The sequence below is a fragment of the Euleptes europaea genome, chromosome 8 (assembly GCF_029931775.1).
Source record: "Euleptes europaea isolate rEulEur1 chromosome 8, rEulEur1.hap1, whole genome shotgun sequence".
NCBI classification, from domain to species: Eukaryota; Metazoa; Chordata; class Lepidosauria; order Squamata; family Sphaerodactylidae; genus Euleptes; species Euleptes europaea.
The window spans coordinates 12,945,365-12,969,303 of NC_079319.1; the positions used below are offsets into that span (position 1 = coordinate 12,945,365).

General features: G+C 46.9%; 1 protein-coding gene across 1 annotated transcript; it reads left to right on the forward strand.

Annotated features, from left to right (window-relative positions):
* Nucleotides 1-18,457: 18,457 nt before the first annotated feature.
* Nucleotides 18,458-23,342, forward strand: LOC130481738 (kelch-like protein 12). The gene is made up of 4 exons (XM_056854511.1): nt 18,458-18,533; nt 18,904-18,982; nt 20,684-20,908; nt 21,839-23,342. The coding sequence occupies exons 1-4, from the start codon at nt 18,458-18,460 to the stop codon at nt 23,340-23,342; spliced, it is 1,884 nt and encodes a 627-aa protein (XP_056710489.1).
* The last annotated feature ends 597 nt before the right edge of the window (nt 23,343-23,939 follow it).

Consider the following 23,939-nt stretch of genomic DNA (forward strand, 5'->3'; position numbering starts at 1 on the left):
GTAGGCAGATTTATCACACACCCCACGATAGTGTTGCCAGCCTCCAGGTGGTGGCGAAGATCTCCTGTGATTGCAACTGATCTCTAGGTAGGGTTCCCAGCTCCGGGTTGGGAAATATCTAGAGATTTTGGGGGTGGAGTCTGAGGAGGGTGGGGTTTGGAGAGGGGAGGGACTTCAAATTCCATAGAATCCAATTGCCAAAGTGGCCATTTTCTCCAGGGGAACTGATTTCTATCACCTGGAGATCAGTTGTAATAGCTGGAGGCTGGCAACCCTATCTCCAGGTGATAGAGATCAGTTCACCTGAAGAAAATGGCCACTTTGGAAGGAGGACTCTATGGCATTATACCCCATTAAGTCCCTCCACTCCCCAAACTCCATCCTCCCCAGATTCAACAACCAAAGTCTCCAGATATTTCCCAACCCAGAGGTAGCAACCCTACTTAGGACCCAGATGGATCCGGGGGGAGGGGAGGGTTCAGATGGCATTAGAGGATTTTCCTGTTGATATGGTTGGAGCTTTGTTCAACTCCCTGGTTGCCCAGGTTCGAATCTCCATTCTGACATGGAAGCTTGCTAGGTGACCTCGAGCCAGTCACACACTCTTAGTCTAACCTACCTCACAAGGCTGTTGTAAGGATAAATTGGAGCAGGAGAGAATGATTTTGTAAGCCATTTTCACATTGACAGAAAAATGGTATAAATATCCATGTAAATATATAGCTATATATAATAATATGGGAGGAAGGGCACTTAGATACATGGACCATTAGCCTGAGTCAGTACAGGGCAACGTCAAATGGAAGTACAGGATCTCTGTCCTAAGTAAATGTCTGAATACACAGTTAAATTGTGGAACTCCCTCCCCCAGGATATGGTGATCACTTCCAACTTGGAAGGCTTTAAGAGGGGAGTGGATATGTTCATGGAGGAGAGGCTATTCATGGCTAGTAGTAAAAATGAATACTAGTCATGATTAGGGTAGAGCCTGAGGAGGGCGGGGTTTGGAGCAAGGAGGGACTTCAATGCCATAGAGACCAATTCCAAAAGCGGCCAGCTCTATCAGCTGGAGATCAGCTGTAATAGCAGGAGATCTCCAGCTAGTACCTGGAGGTTGGCAACCCTAGTCATGATACGTATTCTCTCCAGGACCAGAGGAACATTCCTATTATTTAGGTGCTGTGGAGCACAGGCAGGAGGATGCTGCTGCAGTCGTCTTGTTTGGGGGCTTCCTAGAGGCACCTGGTTGGCCTCTATGTGAACGGACTGCTGGACTTGATGGGCCTTGGTCTGATCCAGCAGGGCTTTTCTTATATACTTATGACCCAAGTCATCTTTATGGTTGGACTCCCATAGTATTCCTCTTCAAGCTTGTTTTTTTTTTTTTTTTTTTTAGTTTGAACAAGGTATTTGGATGGCTTTGTGGACTGAAATAAAAGGGCTCATTTCTCATGTTGATGTTGCTGAGCATTTGTTCGAACCTCTTGAAGTAGAAATAAAAGATTTCTATAATCACAAACATCCCCATAGGGTTAAGACACTTTTTTAAAAAGCCCTTCTGCGTTAAAGATTTTCCTTTCTAATCAGTATTCTTTTATCTGCCACCTTACTGGGTTACAACAAAGTTATCTGTGAAGAAATAAAAGAGTTTGTACTGATTCTTCCCCCAGTAATATGTCTGCTTCGACATTCCTCTAGGGAAGTCGCAAATAAAAACAACAGGGAACGACCTTTTTAACATCCTGCTTTTCCTTTTTCTTTTTTTTACAACAAAGCAGACGAAAAGAGAGAAGGTGGGAACCTGGAGAGAAATAAACTAATGGTGGAGGAAGGCCCTCTAATTTTTCTACCAGCGCCGATGTGTATCTTTTTAAAGATTTACTAGCTGGAGATTTACCAGTGGGAGATCACCGAAGTTCAATAAATAGTTTAAAAGCTACTGCTTGCCAGTTACCCATTTAGAGGCTCAGCCAAAGCCATTCCATTGCTGTTCTAATCCAAAATGTATTTGATCGAGACAGAGAGATAGATCAAGGTTTTGCTGTGGTCTGAAAGCACCTCTGCTGTTTTATGCATGGCTGGTTCACTCGCCGTCACCCCTCCAACGACTTGGGGTCTTTGTCTCGATTATGCATGCCCTTTCCGACCGTCAGAGCCAGCGTGGTGTAGTGGTTAAGAGAGGTGATTGGAGTGTCAGGTTGCCAACCTCCAGGTTATAGCGGAAGATCTCCTGCTATTACAACTGATCTCCAGCCAATAGAGATCAGTTCCCCTGGAAAAAATGGCTGCTTTGGCAATTTGCCTCTATGGCATTGAAGTCCTTCCCCTCCCCAAACCCCGCCCTCCTTAGGTTCTGCCCAAAAAACCTCCCGTCGATGGCAAAGAGGGACCTGGCAACCCTATTGGAGTGGTGGACTCTGATCTGGAGAACCGGGTTTGATTCTCCACTCCTCCACATGAGCAGCAGAGGCTGATCTGGTGAACTGAATTTGTTTCCCCATTCCTACCACTTAAGTCTCCCTTAAGTGGTAGAGAAAGTTGGCATATAAAAAACAACTCTTCTTCTTCTGAAATAGCCATGCATAAAAGACCTCATGTAATTTGGGTTACCAAGGTGAAGGCTGAAGTGTGGTTTAGTGGTTAGACTGAAGCGTGGTTTAGTGGTTTAGTGTTGGACTAGGATCGAGGACATTTAAATTTGAATCCCTACTCTACCATGGAAGCCTGCCAGGTGACCTTGGGCCAGTCTCACAGTCTCAGACTAACTTACCTCACAGGTAGGGTTCCCAACCTCCAGGTGGTGGATGGAGATCTCCTGGGATTACAGCTGATCGCCAGGCAACAAAGATCAGTTCCCCTGGAGAAAAGGGCTGCTTTGGAAGGTGGACTCTATGGCATTATAACCTGCTGAGGTCTCTCCCTTCCCCAAACCCCACCCTCCTGAGGCTTCACCCCCCCCCAAAAAAAAACTCCAGGTAATTCCCAATCTCAGCTGGGAACCCAACTCACAGGGTCGTTGTGAAGAGAAAAGGGATGAGAGGGGAATGTTGTAAGCTGCTTTGGGTTACCAATGGGGATAAATATGGAATATAAATGAATAAAATAAATTGGGCGGGGGGGAGCTTGCAGTTCTCTGCAACCAATTACAGAGAGATCAGATCACCTGGAGGAAATAGCCAGTTCACAGGGCGGATTCTATGGCGTCACATCCCCACAGAGCTCCCTCCCTTCCCTGGGCATCTGCCCTAAACCTCCTTGTCTGTTGAAACTTTACTGTTTCCTTGGAATGCTTGTGTCCACGTGTGTTAGTGTGTTTGCAATTACATGTATATTTCTAGTACACGATTTAATTTCTCGACTAATATCACATTGGGATGACTCGGGGTGTTCAGTTAGTTCAGGGACCTATATGGAATGAAATGTAATTTGAACTCTCCCAGGGCATTAATTTCAGCAGGACTCCTGGCAAAGGTGGAATTGTGAAAAAGCCACCCATTGGTCAAAGAACACTGTATATTTTCAGAAAATCCATCATCTGTGCAGCTGCTCAGTTGACACCAGCCTTTATTGGAAATGTGGGCGAGAGGGCTGAACTACATTCCTGCCCTTAATCTGACGGGTAGACTTTGCCTTACATGCTGTAATAAATGCATCACCAGATGGCTTGGCTGGAAGTGATAGTATCGCACTATCCAAAATGCAGATCAGCGCTGGGGAAAAGCCACCGGGACTTCTATTGCACACAGTTCTAGACTGTCCTTTAAAAGGAGATTGGAAACATATTCAAAATATTATTGCAATGAAAGCTAGCATTCAATTGGTGAGGAATTCTTTCGGGAAGGAAATTAATGCGCAGATAGTGCAGCTGATATTGTAAACAGGGTGCCATTTTGTTGATCTGGATGAGTTTTTTTCACCTGAAGAAAATGGCCACTTTGGAAGGAGGAGTCCATGGCATTGTATGTGTGTGTGTTAAGTGTCGTCAAGTCGCTTCCGACTCATGGCGACCCTATGAATGAAAGTCCTCCAAAATGTCCTATCTTTGACAGTCTTGCTCAGATCTTGCAAATTGACAGCTGTGGCTTCCTTTATTGAGTCAATCCATCTCTTGTTGGGTCTTCCTCTTTTCCTGCTGCCCTCAACTTTTCCTAGCATGACTGTCTTTTCCAGTGACTCTTGTCGTCTCATGATGGGACCAAAACACGATAGCCTCAGTTTAGTTATTTTAGCTTCTAGGGTCAATTCAGGCTTGATTTGATCTATAACCCACTGATTTATTTTGTTGGCAGTCCACAGTATCCATAACACTCTTCTCCAACACCACATTTCAAAGGAATATTTTCTTCCTATCAGCTTTCTTCACTGTCCAGCTTTCACACCCATACATAGTAATAGGGAATTACGATGGCATGAATTAATCTAGTCTTGGTGGCCAGTGACACATCCTTACACTTCAAAATCTTTTCTAGCTCCTTCATGGCTGCCCTTCCCAGTCTCAATCTCCTTCTGATTTCTTGGCTGCAGTCTCCCTTTTGGTTGATGGTGGAGCCAAGGAATAACATTATACCCCATTAAGTCCCCCCACTCCCCAAACTCCACCCTCCCCAGATTCCACAACCAAAGTCTCCAGATATTTCCCAACCCAGAGGTAGCAACCCTATTTAGGACCCAGATGGATCCGGGAGGGGGGTTCAGATGGCATTAGAGGATTTTCCTGTTGATATGGTTGGAGCTTTGTTCAACTCCCTGGTTGCCCAGGTTCGAATCTCCACTCTGACATGGAAGCTTGCCAGGTGACCTTGAGCCAGTCACACACTCTTAGCCTAACCTACCTCAAAAGGTTGTTGTAAGGATAATTGGAGCAGGGGAGAATGATTTTGTAAGCCACTTTCACACTGAGAGAAAAATGGTATAAATATCTATATCTATCTATCTCTATCTCTCTATATAGATATAGATATAGATATATAATATGGGGAGGGGAAGGGCACTGAGATACATGGACCATTAGTCTGAGTGAGTACAGGGCAACGTCAAATGGAAGTACAGGAGCTCTGTCCTAAGTAAATGTCTGAATACATAGTTAAATTGTGGAACTCCCTGCCCCAGGATGTAGATCACAATGTGATTCGTGTGTCCCTAAATGACCCTTGTACACCTACAGACTGCTGGACCTGATGGACCTTGGTGTGATCCAGCATGGATTTTTGGGGAGGGGCTGTGGCTCAGCAGTGGAGCCTCTGCTTAGCATGTAGAAGGTCCCACGGTCAATCCCCGGCATCTCCAGTGAAAGGGACAAGGCAAGCAGGTGATGGGAAAGGCCTCTCTACCTGAGACCCTGGAGAGTTGCTGCCTGTCTGAGTAGACAATGCTGACTTTGATGGACCAAGGGTCTGATTCAGTAGAAGGCAGCTTCGTGTGGTCATGTGTTCTTATGGTAATTTTTACCTTTTAACGGGTCAGAGCTTTTCAAAAACAAAAAAAGAGCAACTCAATCAGCAAGGGGTGACTGAGACCCTTTCAGAGCCTCCCACGACAATTAAAACAGGCACACGCACAAAACCTCTCAAGTGTTTCCTTTCATATCCATGTGGGCACCAGGTACCAAAGGTTCATCAGCATTAACTTTGCTCTGGAGCCCCAGAGGGTAATTTCTGCTGTGTGGAAGCAAACGACGACGATGGAAGGCAGAGGCGCAAAAGGCGTCTTGCTTCCCGGGGAACGAAAGTCTCCGTTCAAAAAGACATGAAAGAGGCAAAGTGCACCAACGGTGTTTAATGCCATGCATGCAGAGAGCTGGCTGCCTTTATCTAATTTTCGTAATATGCGTGAAGCTCCTTGAGATGTGGCGAAGCGCAACGCCGGGCGGCATATCAGCATCACAACACACTATGCTCCGCGTGCACCAAAGAGAACGTCCCGGGGCGCTTGCCATGCACGGAATAATAATAAACAATTACAGAATATTTTACATTTATATAGAGTTTTATGTACCGAAGGAGTCGAAAGCACCTGGCAAAGTTTAACCTGCATTATAAACATGGACTACCTTTTTTTTTCCCCTGCGCCGAAACGAAATGAGGCGCACGTGCACGATCCCGCACAAATTAGATTTGTCTTGCGGAAAGCCAAAGGCAACGGCTAGAGTTAATTAGAACTGCACAGATGCTGGTATTGCCACACCAGCTGGGATTTGGATCAAGAATACCAGAAGTGACACCATTACTTTTTCCCAGTTATGGAGTTTGGGGCTGCTCCTCACAATTGGAGAAGCTATGCCAAAAACCTTCTCTGGGATTTAAGAACCACAACTCTCCAAATTCTGCTTCTCTCTTCGTCCATCTCCTACTCCTTTCTCATTAGCAGGGCTGCATCAAAGGTCCATGTGTTGTTTCCCCGAATTTTCCAGCCACTCCAGTTGATTTGCATTGTGTTCCCCTTGACAATACCTTAAGAATGTAAGAAAAGCCATTCTGGGTCAGGTCAGTGGTCCACCTAGTCCAGCATCCTGTTTCACAGGTAGGGTTGCCAACCTCCAGGTACTAGCTGGAGATCTCCTGCTACTACAATTGATCTCCAGCTGATAGAGATCAGTTCACCTGGATAAAATGGCCCACCCAAAAACCTCCCACTGGTGGCAAAGAGGGACCTGGCACAGATAGGGCACAGACTAGGGTTGCCAAGTCCTTGATGGGGGCAGGAGATCCCCCACCCCAAGTAGGGTTGCCTGGTCCCTATTTCCCTATTATTATTATTATTAATAATAATAATAATAATAATTAATAATTTAAGTTTTTAAAAAGCTATAAAAGGGGAGGTAGTGCCATCTATGGAAGAAGATTATTGATTTCGGTCAGCTGTTTACGTATCCCACACATCCGGAGACAGAATTTGGCTACTTGGATGGTTATCTCCTGAGAAGAGTCTGCGAGGAGAAGGCAAACATAAAACTCTTCAGATCTTCAGGGGGACCATATACTGCGATCTAATATCCCTGTAACAAGGGCACTCTTCTGCATGGACAAAGTCGTCAGGAGAGAGGAATGCGGTGATATCTGCCAACCAGGAGGGCCGAAGGTAGAACACTGAAACATGCAACAGTAAAAGACCTCCGGTATTTAGGAACTTCAAGGGATCTGAGATAGTCTGCTGGCTGAAATTATTTGGTGCACACAGTTAGCTGCCTCTATATGGAAGTTCCCTTTAGCCACCATGGCTAGTAGCCACTGATGAACTTTCCGCCACATCTAATGCCATTTTAAAGCCATCTGTGCTCACAGCCATCATGACATCCCGTAGCAGTGAGTTCCACAATTCACAGTGCAATCCTATACAGAGTTACAGCAACCTAAACATATTTAAATCAACAGGCTTAGTCTAGGGTTCAAATTCCCCCGGGGTGGGGGCAGGGGATTCCTTGCTCCCCACTGCCATTGCCCACTGCCGCTCTAAGTGGTGGGGGGGAGAAACTTTTTAACTGTTGTTGTTGTTGGAAGAAGACGAAGAAGAAGAGTTGGTTTTTATATGCCGACTTTCTCTACCACTTAAGGAAGAATCAAACCGGCTTACAATCACCTTCCTTTCCCCTCCCCACAACAGACACCCTGTGCAGCAGATGGGGCTGAGAGAGCTGTGATTAGCCCAAGGTCACCCAGCTGGCTTCATGTGTAGGAGTGAGGAAACAAATCCAGTTCACCAGATTAGCCTCCACCACTCATGTGGAGGAGTGGGGAATCAAACCCGGTTCTCCAGATCCAAGTCCACCTCTCTTAACCACTACACCACGCTGGCTCTTATTGTTATTATTATCATTATTATTGGCTTGATCATGGACTGAACCTCCTTCTGCAGTCCTAAAAGATAGCTCCGAAATCAAGAGGGAAACAAAGTAACAAGAACTTGCAGCCATGCCACTTATTTGCGTGAAACTGGGGCTCCTGAAAGAGAATTTAGAACATTGTAATGCAGAATACGAACAGAACGAACAGGGGTCCCCGCCTCTCCTTTTAATCAGTTCTCCCAAAAGCCGTGAAGCGCAGCGAGCCACACAAGAGCAAGAACCGTCAGCGTCTCATCTCTGCAACTTCATGCTTCAGGCCCGGTTGCCTCTGCTCACCCAGCCGGCATTTCCATGTTGACTGAGAGCAGGCCAGACGCTGGCTGATTGCCTACACATCAGTGCGGCATGTGTGACGATCTCCAGTTCCTGAGCTAAGCAGCAGGATGAAATGTATTCTGCTGACTGCAAGGAGCATCCGCGATATGAAAGGCAATTAAAAACAACGGCAGGAAAGTGAACTATATGACTGCAGGAGAAGCAAACCCACTCTGCAGGATGGAACTTTTGATGGGTTTAACAGCCATTCTTGGCCTCTGAGAACCTGGGATCTGTAATTCTATCACAAGGGCGGGGAGAAATCTAACCCCAAACTGTAATTCCCAGGATTGTTTGGTGGAAGTAGGGTTGCCAACCTCCAGGTACTAGCTGGAGATCTCCTGCTGTTACAACTGATCTCCAGCCGATAGAGGTCAGTTCATCTGGAGAAAATGGTCACTTTGACAATTGGACTCTATGGCATTGAAGTCCCTCCCCTCTCCAAACCCCTGGATAAACTGGTATCCAGTAGGAACTAACATGAATTGTAAGCAGCAGCTACTATAAGACTGGGCAACACGCCTGAAACATTGATTAGAAATACAACTGAAGAAGTGTTTTTACACGAAATGGCTTGATGTGCTTCTAGAGGAGAATATCCGTCTTGTGCATATTTGCTGGACTTTTTTCATGTGCAACAGTTGGACTTTTCCCATGAGATTGAACTACATCAGTGTGAAGACTATACAAAATAAGCCTTTGGCCAAATTTAAAAACTGATTTCATAGCTGTATAAGCAACTTGTTAAAATTTGTAAAAAGTTGTCTTGAAGTATGTGTATTTATGTTTGTATGTTGTTTAGATAGGTAATTGTTAAGTTTAACACTGGGATACATTACACTTGGGTGTGCTTGTTAGATAACGTTGTACTTGATATTAATTGTTAAATTGGCATTAAAAGTTTTTATATGAATTTTGTGGCTGTACTATGCGAATTGTAACAGTGATATAGGGCATAGTAGGTGTATAGTTTAGATTGTATTAACCCTAGGTGGAAGCCATAACCATTAAATAGGCATAAGACAAATAAAAGGGGAGGGGCTGTGGCTCAGTGGTAGAGCATCTGCTTGGCATGCAGAAGGTCCCAGGTTCAATCCCTGGCATCTCCAGTTAAAGGGACTAGGCAAGCTGGTGATGTGAAAGACCTCAGCCTGAGACCCTGGAGAGCTGCTGCCAGTCTGAGTAGATAAGACTAACTTTGATGGTCCAAGGGTCTGATTCAGTGTAAGGCAGCTTCATGTGTTCATGTGTTGATCTGCCCAGTCTGACTCCCAAAATTCCTATCAGAATGAGTGAATTATTTCTTTCTGTATACAGAGGGCATATGTTGGGTTGCCAACTCCAGGTTGGAGGATTCCTGGAGATTTAGGGAGCGGAGGGACCTCAGCAGGAGCCCAGCCTCCAAAGCAGCCATGTTATCCAGGGGGACTGATCTCTATACTATGGAAAGCATTTGCAATTTTTGGAGATCTTCTGGCCCCACCTGGAGGTTGGCAACCCTAGTCCTGCTCTCTCTTAACAGAGGACAAAGTGAGCATGCTCTCACTGTGCTTGGGACACATCAAGGCACCAGGTCATATCACAGCCACACAAGGCCTTCCAGTTAGGGGGGCCAACACCTTCAGGTAGGGTCTGGAGATCTCCCAGAACTGCAGCTGACATGACCCCCAAACTTGGGAATTCTCTCTCCAGGGAGATGCATCTGTCTTCCTCTGTCATTGTCATAGAATCATAGAGTTGGAAGGCACCACCAGGGTCATCTAGTCCAACCCCCTGCACAATGCAGGAAATTAACAACTACCTCCCCCCCATCCTCAGTGACCCCAACCCTCCCCCCACCATGCAGGATCCCACAATCAAAGCACTCCCAACAGATGGCCATCCAGCCTCTGCTTAAAGACCTCCAAAGATGGGGACTCCACCACCCACTGAGGCAGTGCATTCCACCGTCAAACAGCCCTCACCATCAGAAAGTTCTTCCTAATGTTTAGGTGGAATCGCTGTTCTCTTAGTTTAAATCCATTACTCCGTGTCCTAGTCTCCGGAGCAACAGAGAACAAGCTAGTTCCCTCATCAACGTGACATCCCTTCAAATATTTAAGCATGGCTATCATGTCTCCCCTCTTCATGTCTTCTGCTAGCAGGTGAAGACTTTTTTTGTTTAGTTTGGTGTACCTCCAGGAAACTCTTATTGGCATCCTCTCTAGTTGTGTTGTGTTTGTATGTCTATACATTTTATTGCATTGTTAAATATTATGCATACATTGGTTCTTGTAGGTTATCCGGGCTGTGTAACCGTGGTCTTGGAATTTTCTTTCCTGACGTTTCGCCAGCAACTGTGGCAGGCATCTTCAGAGTAGTAACACTGAAGGACAGTGTCTCTCAGTGTCAAGGGTGTAGAAAGAGTAATATATAGTCAGAAAGGGGTTGGGTTTGAGCTGAGTATTGTCCTGCAAAAGTATTGTCCTGTAAGTATCAAGATAATGTGCTAATGAGGGTATGGTATGTTAATATGGAACCATTGTATCCTGAAGTGATCTGTTAATGTGTGTAATCCAAAACTAATCTGTATGGCTATTGTTGAATGTTGTCTTTGTCTGGAGGTTTTTCAGGGCAGGAAGCTTGGCTTCCTGCCCTGAAAAACCTCCAGACAAAGACAACATTCAACAATAGCCATACAGATTAGTTTTGGATTACACACATTAACAGATCACTTCAGGATACAATGGTTCCATATTAACATACCATACCCTCATTAGCACATTATCTTGATACTTACAGGACAATACTTTTGCAGGACAATACTCAGCTCAAACCCAACCCCTTTCTGACTATATATTACTCTTTCTACACCCTTGACACTGAGAGACACTGTCCTTCAGTGTTACTACTCTGAAGATGCCTGCCACAGTTGCTGGCGAAACGTCAGGAAAGAAAATTCCAAGACCACGGTTACACAGCCCGGATAACCTACAAGAACCAATGAACTCTGACCGTGAAAGCCTTCGACAATATTATGCATACACATTGTATATTATGCATATACACTGTTTCAGTGTTTAAAATGTTTTAATGCTTTGTCGTTTGCCACCTCGTGGACCCTGCTTGGGTGGAAAGGAGGCACAGAAATGTTTTAAATAAATAAATATACTGATCTGCAGACCACAGAGATAAGTTCCTCTGGAGAATAGGGCTGTTGAAAAAAAAATTCGGTAAAATTCAGATTCGGCAATATTCGGCCCGTTTTGATTTGGGCCGTGCCGAAGTCCGAACTCTCCCGCTTCGGATCCCCGAAATTCAGGCGAGATCCGGAGTTCGGGGGGAAATTCGGCCCCCGCGCGCGCCTTCAGGGGGGTCTTGGAATAGATTTGTGCCTCCTGGCCGGGAGGCACAGATCTATTTAAAGCCCCCCCCCCACGCGCCTTCATGGAAGCCCCGTGAAGGCGCGGGGGGGACCCCAAATCTGCCGAATTTATTCACCGAACCCCCGAAGTCGGCGAATTCGGCTCCCCCATTTCCCGTCTTTTTTGAGTTCGGCTGCTCGGTTCGGGACAAACCGAATCGACAGCCCTACTGGAGAAAGAGGCTGCTTTAGATTCTATGGCTGTATACTCTGCTGAGGTCCCTCTCCTCCCCAAACTCCACCCTTTCCAGGCTTCACCTCCAAATCTTCAGGGATTTCCCAACTTGGAGTTGGCCATCCTATCTTCCTACCTGGGTTCCAGCTAGAAATAGAAATCCCCCTGGAAGCATAAGGCCAGCCATTCTGAATCAGACCAATGGTCCATCTAGTCCAGCATTCTGATTCACACATTAGCCTACCAGATGACCTCAAAAAGCCTACAAGCCGATCTCTGGTAGAATGGACTAAACACATTAGTATAATAAATTAGTATATACATTAATTAAATCACTGGCATGCTTTTGCGTCTCCAATAATTCAGAGATTTCCTCCCTCTAAACATGGAAAATCCATTTAGTCATTGGTAGGGTTGCCAGGTCCCCCTTTGCCACCGGTGGGAGATTTTGAGGGTGGAGCCTGAGAAGAGGAGGGTTTGGGGAGGAACTTCAGTGCCATAGAGTCCAATTGCCAAAGCATCCATTTTCTCCAGGGGAACTGATCTCTATCGGCTGGAGATCAGTTGTAATAGCAGCAGATCTCCTGCCACCACCTGGATGTTGGCACCCCTAGTCATTGGTGGGCCTATCCATCATACATTTGCCTAATCTTCTTTTAAAACAATCTAAACTAGCGGTCATTTCTATATCCTGTGGCAGTGAATTTCTAACATTAATTACTCTGTGAGTGGAGGGGAAAACCTACTTCCTTTAGTTTGCCCTGAATCCATTGCCTTTCAACTTCATTGGTTGCCTGTGAGTTTTAATATGGGAAAGAAGAAAAAGTTTTCTGTCCACTTTCTCCATCCAATGCATAATTTCATAAACCTCTATCATGGTTCCCTTTCATTGTCTCTTCTCTTAACTAAATGTTGCCCCTTTCTGCATCTTTTCCAGTGCTACACTATCCTTTTTGAGATTAGATGACCAGATCTCCACACTGTGTTTCAAATATGGCCACACCCGAGATCTATACAGGGCCATTACTGTACTGCCTCTCGTAATGATCCCTAGCACAGAATTTACCATTTTCATTACTGCCACACACTGAGACAACATTTTCATTGATCGGTCCACCATGACACCAAGATCTTGTTTCTCATCAGTCTCTGCTAGTTCGAACCTTATCAGTATACATGGAAAGTCAGAAATTTTTGTCCTAATTTGCATCTTTTTACACTTCCTTAATCTGAAGCAATGGTAGCAACATCAGAAGGGTAAATTATACTTTTTGGCTTTTCGACCTTTTCTTACCTGTTCTCAGTAACTGGCTTGCTTTTGCCCGTTGGCTTTTCAGCTACAACTTTTTGCCTATTGCTGGAAATAGTCTATTGTGGTATGCGTTTGGCCCTCTGGTGGAGTTTGTGAAGGAAACGGTCTTTGGGCGAAAACGCATGGTCACTTTAGCCTCCTTTATTCCCTGTTTCAGCCAAGATTCAGCCAGGATCGAACGCACGTTTGGCAAAAATGCATGTGTTCGATCCTGGCTGAGAAGAAGAAGAGTTGGTTTTTATATGCCGACTTTCTCTACCACTTAAGAAAGAATCAAACCAGCTTACAATCACCTTCCCTTCCCCTCCCCACAACAGACACCCTGTGAGGTAGGTGGGGCTGAGAGAGCTCTAAGAGAACTGTGACTAGCCCAAGGTCACCCAGCTGGCTTCATGTGTAGGAGTGGGGAAACCAGCCCAGTTCACCAGATTACCATCCGCCGCTTATGTGGAGGAGTGGGGAATCAAACCCGGTTCTCCAGATTAGAATCCACTGCTCCAAACCACTGCTCTTAACCACTACACCACGCTGTATTGCCAGCTGCCCGGAGGAAAAAATGCCTGGAGTAAAAAATGCCATGTCTCTTTAACAGAGGTGTAATGGGATGTTGCCCTGACCTACATGGCCCAGGCTAGACTGATCTCGTCAGATCTCAAAAGCTAAGCAGGGTCAGCCCTGGTTAGTATTTGGATGGGAGACCACCAAGGAAGACCAGGGTTGCTGTGCAGAGGAAGGCGCTGGCAAACCACCTCTGTTAGTCTCTTGCCTTGAAAACCCCAAAAAGGGGTCGCTATAAGTCAGCTGCGACTTGACGGCACTTTACACACACAATGGGAGGTTATTTACCAGCTGATGTTGTTTATTTCCATGCCATGAAAAGTTTCAGCTGCCCATTTCAAACCCGGTTCTCCAGATGAGCCTCCGCCGCTCATGTGGAGGAGTGGGGGAATCAAACCCGGTTCTCCAGATTAGAGTCCACCACTCCAAACCCCCGCTCTTAACCAGTACAGTACCCTGGCTCTCAAGTTTGTAGGAGGTGATTGAGAAAAAGGAAAGTTTGTAGGAGGTGACAGAGGGACAGGAGAAGGGGACAGCTTTCAGAGATAAAGAGGAGAGAGTTCAGAGGGGAAAGGAAATCATCTGAGGAGAAGGTGTTTTCTATGAAAGAATAGGGTAGTCTGTAAGGAACCTAAAGACAGCAGTAGGCGGTGGAGATTGACAGCAGCGGAAAGCCACAGGCACCTGCAAGAAAGTCTGTGAAAGATTTTAAAAGGCCTGAGACAGAGACAGAGAGAGAGACAGAGAGAGACTCTCCTATTTGGTTGTATCTTTCACTGTGTCCCTGTTCACAAGTTGCAGCTAACTCGTGTATATGCCATGTACACTGTACACTCGAGAGCAAAGTTTGGGGAGGGATGTGATACCCATAGAGTCTGCCCTCGAATGCTGCCAGTTCCTCCCGGGAAACTTACCTTTATAGTCTGGAAATCATTCATAATTCAGGTGTAGGCCAGGCCCCACTTTAGGGTTGCCAACCTCCAGGTGCCACCTGCAGCTCTCAAGCTATTACAATTGACCTTCAGACCACCAAGATCAGTTCCCCTGGAGAAAAGGGCTGCTTTGGAAGGTGGGGCTCCACAGTATTGCACCTGCTATAGAGCCAGCGTGGTGTAGTGGTTAAGAGCGGCGGACTCTAATCTGAAGAACCGGATTCGATTCCCCACTCCTCCACATGAGCGGCAGACTCTAATCCAGCCACCACCTGGAGGTTGGGGGAGAAATAGACAGCACTGTACTAATATCGGGAGGATGAGGAACTCAGTACAGGAGCGAAGTGTATACAAAGTGCAAAAAACTTCATAAGCTACCAAAATGACATAACAATACAGCTATACACACTATATACACTACAAGGCTGAAACACACAAGCTAAGACAAACAACGTGACTGTACAAGGTGGGGAAAGTGTCAAAATGACACAGCTAATGTTCATAGAGTCTCTCTCAATTGTAGGAGAAGTGGTATCCCAAGGATTTTCAACGAGGTTCCCAATGACACTTTTCAACGAGGTTCATTTTGACACTTTCCCCACCTGGTACAGTCACGTGGTTGGTCTTAGCTGGTGTGTTTCAGCCTTGTAGTGTATATAGTGTGTACAGCTGTATTGTTATGTCATTTTGGTAGCTTATGAAGTTTTTTGCACTTTGTATACACTTCGCTCCTGTACTGAGTTCCTCACCCCCTGGAGGTTGGCAACCCTACCATTGGGGGGGAATCAAGGCTTTTGTGCGGTAGCTAACCTGCTGTTTATATAGGGTCCCCGGCCCCTTAAGAGCCACCCATTGGCAGTTGGAGCAGTTAGAACTGCACCAAAGGCCAACCCATCATTATGTCTCTCTGAGCCCCTTGCTGTGCAAGACTAGAAAAGACTGAGCACCCTGCCCCATGCACACAGGACAGAGGTGGGCAGTTAGAGAAAGATGGGGAACAAAGCTTTGGGGAGCTGCATTTTAGGTAGGGTTGCCAACCTCCAGGTAGTAGCTGCCTGGAGATCTCCTGCTATTACAACTGATCTCCAGCCGATAGAGATCAGCTCCCCTGGAGAAAAATGGCCGATTTGGCCATTGGACTCTATGGCACTGAAGTCCCTCCCCTCCCCAAACCAAGCCCTCCTCAGTCTCCGCCCCAAAAATCTCCCACCAGTGGCGAAGAGAGACCTGGCAACCCTAATTTTAGGAGAGGGAAGTATGGGGGGGGGATTGGAGGTTCTGACGTCAAATATTAATAACGCAGTGGGACAAGGAATGGGCAAGCGGGGTTATATTTTGGGGGAAATCATACCAACGTCTTTCCCCCATTTACCAGCCAGCGTGGTGTAGTGGTTAAGAGCGGTGGTTTGGAGCGGTGGACTCTGATCTGGAGAACCGGGTTTGATTCCCCAGTCCCCACTCCTCCACGTGAGTGGTGGAAGCTAATCTGGTGAACTGGATTTGATGGTGCTGCTGCAGTCGTCTTGTTTGTGGCTTCCTGGAGGCCCCTGGTTGGCCCCTGTGTGAACAGACTGCTGGACTTGATGGACCTGGGTCTGATCCAGCAGGGCCTTTCTTATGTTCTTAATGTTTCCCCACTCCTCCACATGAAGCCTGCTGAGTGAACTTGGGCTAGTCACAGCTCTCTTTAAACTCTCACAGCCCCACCTACCTCACAGGGTGTCTGTTGCGGTGAGAGGAAGGGAAAGTTTGATTCTCCCTTAAGTGGTAGAGAAAGTCGGTATATAAAAACCAATTCTTCTTCTTCTACTACTACTACTACTACTACTACTATTTTATAGAACTGAAACAAGCCTGAAAACATGTAAATTTTAACTCTACAAATACTGTATTCGCGTTTTAAATATCAAAGTATTTTCATTTTTCACTCTGAAGTGCCAATGTTAAAATTCAAAAATGAAACGTTAATAAAAATTACTTCTCTGTAAGAGAAACTCTAAGAGCCCCGTGGCGCAGAGTGGTAAAGCTGCAGTAGTGCAGTCCAAACTCTGCTCACGACCTGAGTTTGATCCCAATGGAAAGTCGGTTTCAGGTAGCCGGCTCAAGGTTGATTCTGCCATCCATCCTTCCGAGGTTGGTAAAATGAGCACCCAGCTTGCTGGGGGTAAAGGGAAGATGACTGGGGAAGGCACTGGCAAACCACCCCGCAAACAAAGTCTGCCTAGAAAACGTCGGGATGTGACATCACCCCATGGGTCAGGAATGACCCGGAGCTTGCACAGGGGACCTTTACCTTAAGAGAAACTCTGCCCTGACCTGGATGGCCCAGGCTAGCCCAGTCTCATCAGATCTCAAAAGCTAAGCAGGGTCATCCCTAGTTAGTATTTGGATGAGAAGAATATCAGGATTTCAGAGGCAGGCCAAGGGCAAAACCACCCCTGTTAGCCTCTTGCCTTGAAAACCCCCTGAGGGGTTGCCATAAGTCAGCTGCGACTTGACGGCACTTTACACTCACATGCAAGAGAACCGCCAAAGGTTAGCAGTGGATTTTATGACCATGACAATAATTTCAAATTTTAGTACCCTATTTCATGGAAATTGCTGTCAAATTCGCAACCAACATATGGAGACCCTATAGATTGTCAAGGCAAGAGATGAATAGAGGTGATTTGCCATTGTCGGCCTGGACTTTAGGGTTGCCAACCTCCGGGTATTAGCTGGAGATCTCCTGCTATTACAACTGATCTCCAGCCGATAGAGATCAGTTCCCCTGGAGAAAATGGCCGCTTTGGCAATGGGACTCTATGGCATTGAAGTCCCTCTCCTCCCCAAACCTCACCCTCCTCAGGCTCTGCCCCCAAAACCTCCCGCCAGTTGCGAAGAGGGACCTGGCAGCCCTACTGGACTTTGTTGGTGGCCTCGAGCTCAAGTACTAACCAGGGCCGACCCTGCTTGGCCTCCAAGATCTGATAATAGCAGGCTAGCCTGGGCACCCAAATTTATAGAAATATAAGAAAAGCCCTTTTGGATCAAACCACTGGACTAGCATCCTATTTCCCACAATGGGCCAACCAGTCCTCTTAGAAGACCTATAAGCCAAGGCATGGAGGCCCAAATCTCTTTTTACTGTTGTTCCCCAATAACTGGTATTCAGAAATAACCTAAGATTTTGAATGACTGCTGAAGTTGATGAAGAAGTGCAAATTTCAGAAATCAAGATTCAGAATGCCATTTTGGAACAAACTCATGGTTGGGTTTTTCAGTAATTTCAACACAGATTTTGAACTAGGGTGAATGGTTTTCAAGAAGAATTAAAAGTTGTTATACAAATTGTTATTATAATTTATTATAGAGTGTACATGCATTAAAAACACTAGGCCCAAACACATAGGCTTCAAATTAAAATTACTAAATATCCAACAGTGTTGATGATCTGTAATAAATGCAAAAGACCAATATAAAACCAGACGCGTTTCGGCCTGTTCGGCCTTCCTCATTGGTCATATATTCATTCATACATATTTTCACAAACACATCCAAAAATACATTAAAAAGGTATGTTGAAAAGTAACCACCTAAATGTGGGGGGGGGGAGAGAAAGGGGGGGAAGAAAAGTGTTTTTATTATTATTAAAACTCACAGAACACTGATGTTCATACCTACAAATATAAAATAAAATCTAATTTAAAAAATAAAAAAATAAAACAATTATCTTATATGTTGTGTGTTTTTAATGCGTGTACACTCTATAATAAATTCTTCTTTTTAATTCTTTTTAATTCTTTGTGTAGTTTAGGTTGAGTTTTTTTTCCCATTTCGTTTTTTTTCCTCTATTGGATGGTTTTCAAGCCCCTGCCCTACCCAGTTCTGTTCCCATGTAGGTGAACATGATGAACCTGAGCCAAATTTGGTACCAAAGATCATGGATTCCCAGAAGGATAGCGATGAAGAAGGTGCTGAAAAATCTCCTCAGTCTCATCAAACATATTTATGTCAGGGTGAGTCATAAGGAAACCAAACGAATGAACCTTGGGGGGATGCATCCAGAAGGAGCTTTTCTCGGACACCTTGCACCAGGGGAAGGCTCCTTGGCCAGAGGAAGGCACCTCTGCTATTAGAATGGACCCATGGGATATGGTTGCCAGCCTCCAGGTCGGGCCTGGAGATCTTCCCGGAATCACAACGGATCTCCAGACTACAGAGATCATTTCCCCTGGAGGAAATGGCTGCTTCGGAGGGTGGGCTCTATCGCATTACACCCTGATGAGGTCCCTCCCCAGGCTCCACCCCCCCCAAATCTCCAGGAATCTCCCAACCTGGAGCTGGCAACTCTAGATCCAGCCCATAGGATAGTGTGCTTTCTTGCAGGCTTGAAACAACTCTACCAGGCTCAACAGCTCTGTGATGTCATCTTGGAGGTTGAAGGAAAGAGCTTTCCTTGTCACCAGTGAGTTTTTCTATATATCCTGTATACCGGTAGAAGAACTTGCATGAGTTAATCCCGAACAATTTGCTCCATAAACTTCCTGTTAATTCGTCATGAGAGCCAGCGTGATGTAGCGGTTAAGAGCGCAGGACTCTAATCCAGAGAACTGGGTGTGATTCTTCACTCCTCCACATGAGCAGCGGACTCTAATCTGGTGAACCGGGTTTGTTTCCCCACTCCTCCACATGAAGCCCGCTGGGTGACCTTGAGCTAGTCACAGTTTCTCTCCAAACTCTCTCAGTCCCACCTACTTCACAAGGTGCCTATTGTGGAGAGGGGAAGGGAAGGTGATTGTAAGCCACTTTGAGACTCCTTAAAGGTAGAGAAAAAGCGGAGTATAAAAACCAACTCTTCTTATTCTTACATTGATCTTCAAAGTGTGTGTGAAGGAGAGCAGGCTCACAGTATTAGGTTCTACACCCCAGCCTACACACGTTGGTATGGCTGCACGCAAGTTCCTATATGTGTATAGTTCACCTGAGTATGAATCCTACTTTTCAGGATTGCCATGCTCCATGTGGGGCCCTGAGATCTTCCAGAATTACAATTTCTCTCCAGACCACAGAGATCTGGAAGTGCCATTCCAGATGGAGGAAATGGCTACTTCGGAGGGTGGAGTCTATGGCATTACACCCCGCTGAAGCCCCTACCCAGGCTCCACCCTCAAATCTCCCAGGATTTCCCAGCCTGAATTGGCAACCCTAGTGCATTCTATGATCATGCGGACAGTCCACTGTTTGCATCAATGCGTATGCACACTGGCTCATTATGCTAAAATCAACGTGCATCAGTCAGGGACGGAGCCTGGCCCCATAGAATCATAGAGTTGGAAGGGGCCACACAGGCCATCCAGTCCAACCCCCTGCTTAATGCAGGATCAGCCTAGCGCATCCCTGACAAGTGCTTGTCCAGCCTCTGCTTAAAGGCTGCCAGTGAGGGGGAGCTCGCCATCTCCCTACATAGCTGATTCCACTGTTGAACAACTCCTTACTGTAAATATCCAGCTGGTACCTTTCCACCCACAATTTAAACCCATTATTGTGAGTCCTATCCTCTGCTGCCAATAGGAACAGCTCCCTGCCCTCCTCTAAGTGGCAGCCGTTCGGATACTTCAAGAGAGCCATCATGTCCCCCCTCAGCCTTTCCTCGTAGGGCTTGGTCTCCAGGCCCCTGATCATCCTCATCGCTCTCCTCTGCACCTGCTCAATTCTGCCCACATCTTTTTTGAAGTGAGGCCTCCAGAACTGCACGCAATACTCCAGGTGCGGCCTGAGCAAGTCAGTGTACAATCACATGGACTCAGCAGCCTTATAACAGGACAGGGGAAAACCTGTATGCCATCCCAGTCTCCTTGGAGGGAAGATGGGAATGCTTCAACAATAGATAATATCATTCTTCTCCCTCTCAAATAGGGTTGCCAGCTCTGGGTTGGGAAATACCTGGAGATTTGGGTGTTGGAGTCTGAGGAGGGCAGGGTTTGGGGAGAGGAGGGACTTCAATGCCATAGAGTCCAATTGCCCAAGCGGCCATTTTTCTCCAAGAGAACCGATCTCTGTCGGCTGGAGATCAGTTGTAATAGTGGGAGACCTCCATCCCCCAACCTGGAGGTTGGCAACCCGACTCTCAGACCTTTGATTTGAAGATTCTTCTTTATAAATACAGGATGCTGTTAGCTTCCGTCAGCCCTTATTTCAGAGATATCTTCATAAATTCCAACGGGTGGCAAAACAAGGGACTCCAACTCAAAGGCATGGCCTCCTCCACTCTCCACCATCTCCTGAATTACCTCTACACGGAAGAGCTCTCCCTCACTCTAGAGACGGCCCTGGATCTGTTCACCGCAGCTGGGAAGTTCCAGATCCTCCCACTGAAAGAAATAGCTGGAAGGTAATGCTGGTGGCCTTCCTTAAGTTTGCAAGTTTCTCATACCGTGGCCACGCTGCTCTCAGCTTCGCGAACATAAGAATTTGAATGTTTCTGAACATTCCAGTACTTCCAGAGCTAGCGTAGTGTAGTGGTTAAGAGCAGTGGTTTGGACGTTTTTCGCGCGCGTTCTTCAACACTAGCCTCGCCTTAGTCTTTTATTTTAGCCACTAGGGTCAGTTCAGCCTTGATTTGATCTATAACCCACTGATGTTGGAAGTTTGCAAACCATTGGGAGGAACAGAGGGGCGCTAATATTTGCCTAAAAAACGCCAACTCTGGTCACAGCTGATTTGGAAAAAAAAAAACAGGTCCTGTCCCATCCTCCTGCTCCCAAGAGGCCACACACACCCACTCGCACTCACTCCAGGAAAATGGCGGGGAGGAGGAGGACGTATAATAGGAGAGCTCCCTGGCTGGAGGAGGAGGTGGACATCCTCCTCTATTTTCTGGAGAGTCGATGGTACTCATTCGAGGCCTTGGACCGCCCCAAGGAGCACAGTTTGTCTGTTTTTGGACAGGTCTCCCAGGTTCCCAGGAGTGGGGAACCAAACCCGGTTCTCCACTCCTCCACATGAGCAGCGGATGCTCATCTGGAGAACCGGGCTTGATTCCCCACTCCTCCAAATGAGCGGCAGACTCTAATCTGGTGAACCAGGTTGGGTTCCCCACTCCTGCACATGAAGCCAGCTGGGTGATCCTGGGCTAGTCAAAGCTCTCTTAGAGCTCTCTCAGCCCCACCTACCTCACAGGGTGTCTGTTGTGGGGAGGGGAAGGGAAGGTGATTGTAAGCCAGTTTGATTCTTCTGTAAGTGGTAGAGAAAGCTGGCATATAAAAACCAACTCTCCTTCTTCTACAGCTAGCACTGCTTGTTTTCTCTTTTGTCCTGTCAGGTTTCTGGAGAAAAATGTCACCCTGAACAACTGCCTAAGCCTTTATCACCTGTCTCACGAACATGGTCATCAAGCTCTGCAGCAAGCGGCCTTGGGCTACATCAGCCAACACTTTGGACACCTTGCTGAGAAAGATGACTTTCTGAGCCTGGAATTCAACCCAATGGTCGGCCTGATCAGCTCCGGCAGCCTGGAAGTGGACTCCGAGCTGACAGTCTACCAAGCCGTCCGCAGCTGGGCAGAGCACGAGACGGCAACACGCCTCCCGCTATTTACGGAGCTGCTGCAGCACGTCCGCTTCCCCCTGCTGACTCCCAGGGAGGTCATGGAAGTCCAAGCCGACATCTCAGAGTATTACAGGCACCTGCGTCTGCGGTGGAAGGAGCTGGACGGGGCAGGAAGGCTGCTGGAGAGCGGGGGGCTCAGGAAGGGCATGTACAATGACTGTTTTGTCTGCGTGGAGCTCCATGAAAACTGGACCCAGGATGGAGACAGCCCGCACTCTTACCTGCACTGTTTTGACCCTCACGCAGAGAAGTGGGAGAACTTGCCACCACTGAGGTATCTGAGTTATTCCGGATGCACATCCTTGGATTTCAGACTTTATCTGTCCGGAGGCCAGACGGGGGACTGCACTTTCGTCGACAGCCTGTATGAGTACAATGCTTTGACGGGCCAGTGGACTCAGCTTCCATCAATGTCCACCCCCCGGGCAGTGCATCCCTTGCTAGCTTGCGACATGAAGCTCTACGCTCTGGGAGGCTGCGGCGATAAGGGTCCGCTGACTTCTGCCGAGGCCTTCAGCGTGAGCCAGGGCGCCTGGGCTCCCATCTCTAACGTGCCCCTCGCTTTGATGTACCCAGCTTCCGCTGTCCTCAAGAATAAGCTGTACCTCGTAGGAGGGAAGGCCTCCAAGAGCTACAGGGGCCTGCTTATCTATGACACCAAGACCGATTGGTGGAATGAGGTGCTCATGGAGTTCGCCTGCTATGGAGCGGCCGCCGTCTCGGTCAGCACCGGGGTGTACGTTATCGGTGGGTACACAGAGGAAAGGGACAGTTTCCTGGCCCACAGTGCGGTGGCCACAGAGGACATCCCTTTCACCACCAAAGGGAGCTTTTATCTCCAGGAAGATGGTCGAGTCGACTGGGAAGTCACCATCCCCGAGCTGCCGGTGGCCTTGACTTTCGCTTGTGCGGTGGAACAGCGAGGGAAGATTTACCTGCTAGCTGGCAAAGACGATAATCGCTCGTACAACACCTGTTACAGCTGGGTGCCACAGGACTCGAGCTGGACCCAGTGCCCGGAGGAAATCCCCACGAGCAATGAGGGGAGGATATTCAACTGCGCAGTCTTGAAGATGCCCAAAAAGCCGATCCGGTTCCTTCTCCTGGAGACTTCAGTGGCCTCGACAGTCGTCGGGGTGGATGAGACCAAGAAAGGGCAATTGAATTCTTCTTCCAGGGAGGGCTGCAGCCTTAACTGCTGCTGGGGTGGGCGATAGTCTACTGTAGACCCCCTCTACTGTAATGAAACCCCATAAGAAAGATCTTAAAATGGGACTGCTCTTCGCCTCCAGATTCCTTTTTATTTCCTGGCCACTGTACATGAAATAATGAACTGCTTGGGGTGGACGTGATCACTAAGCATCACCCCATGTTGTTGGCCTCACCACTAGCTACAAAATGATTGCGTCTGTCCTAGACTCTTATTAAAAGCCTTTGGGATCTACACTAATATTTGGCTATTTTCTCCATTGCTCAACTAGAAGTGCTTTCTTTCTTTCACTTCTAGCCTGCCCTTCCTCAGATGCTCTGTATGCACAAAGCTGCCTTATCCCACGCCAAACCATTTGCCCATCTAGTCCATCAGCGACTACATTGACAGGCTGCCGATCTCCAGGATTTCAGAAAGGTATTTCCCGACATCTGAAATCCTTTCTGCCATTGAACCTGGAATTGTTCCAGTACAAAGTATGAGCTCTTCCATTGATCTGTAGCCCCTCAGTGTAGCTTAGGCAATGTTTTCATCAAGGCAGTTTCTCCAAGCCCAAGAACAACATTATCTCATTTACTCGGGAATCATGGTCATTTTGGTCGTC

Coding starts and splice junctions, on each gene's coding strand:
- LOC130481738 (XM_056854511.1), top strand. CDS start 18,458: ATGGATTCCCAGAAGGATAGCGATGAAGAAGGTGCTGAAAAATCTCCT. Junction 18,983..20,683: donor AAGAGCTTTCCTTGTCACCA/GTGAGTTTTTCT, acceptor TTATAAATACAG/GATGCTGTTAGCTTCCGTCA. Junction 20,909..21,838: donor CTGAAAGAAATAGCTGGAAG/GTAATGCTGGTG, acceptor TTGTCCTGTCAG/GTTTCTGGAGAAAAATGTCA.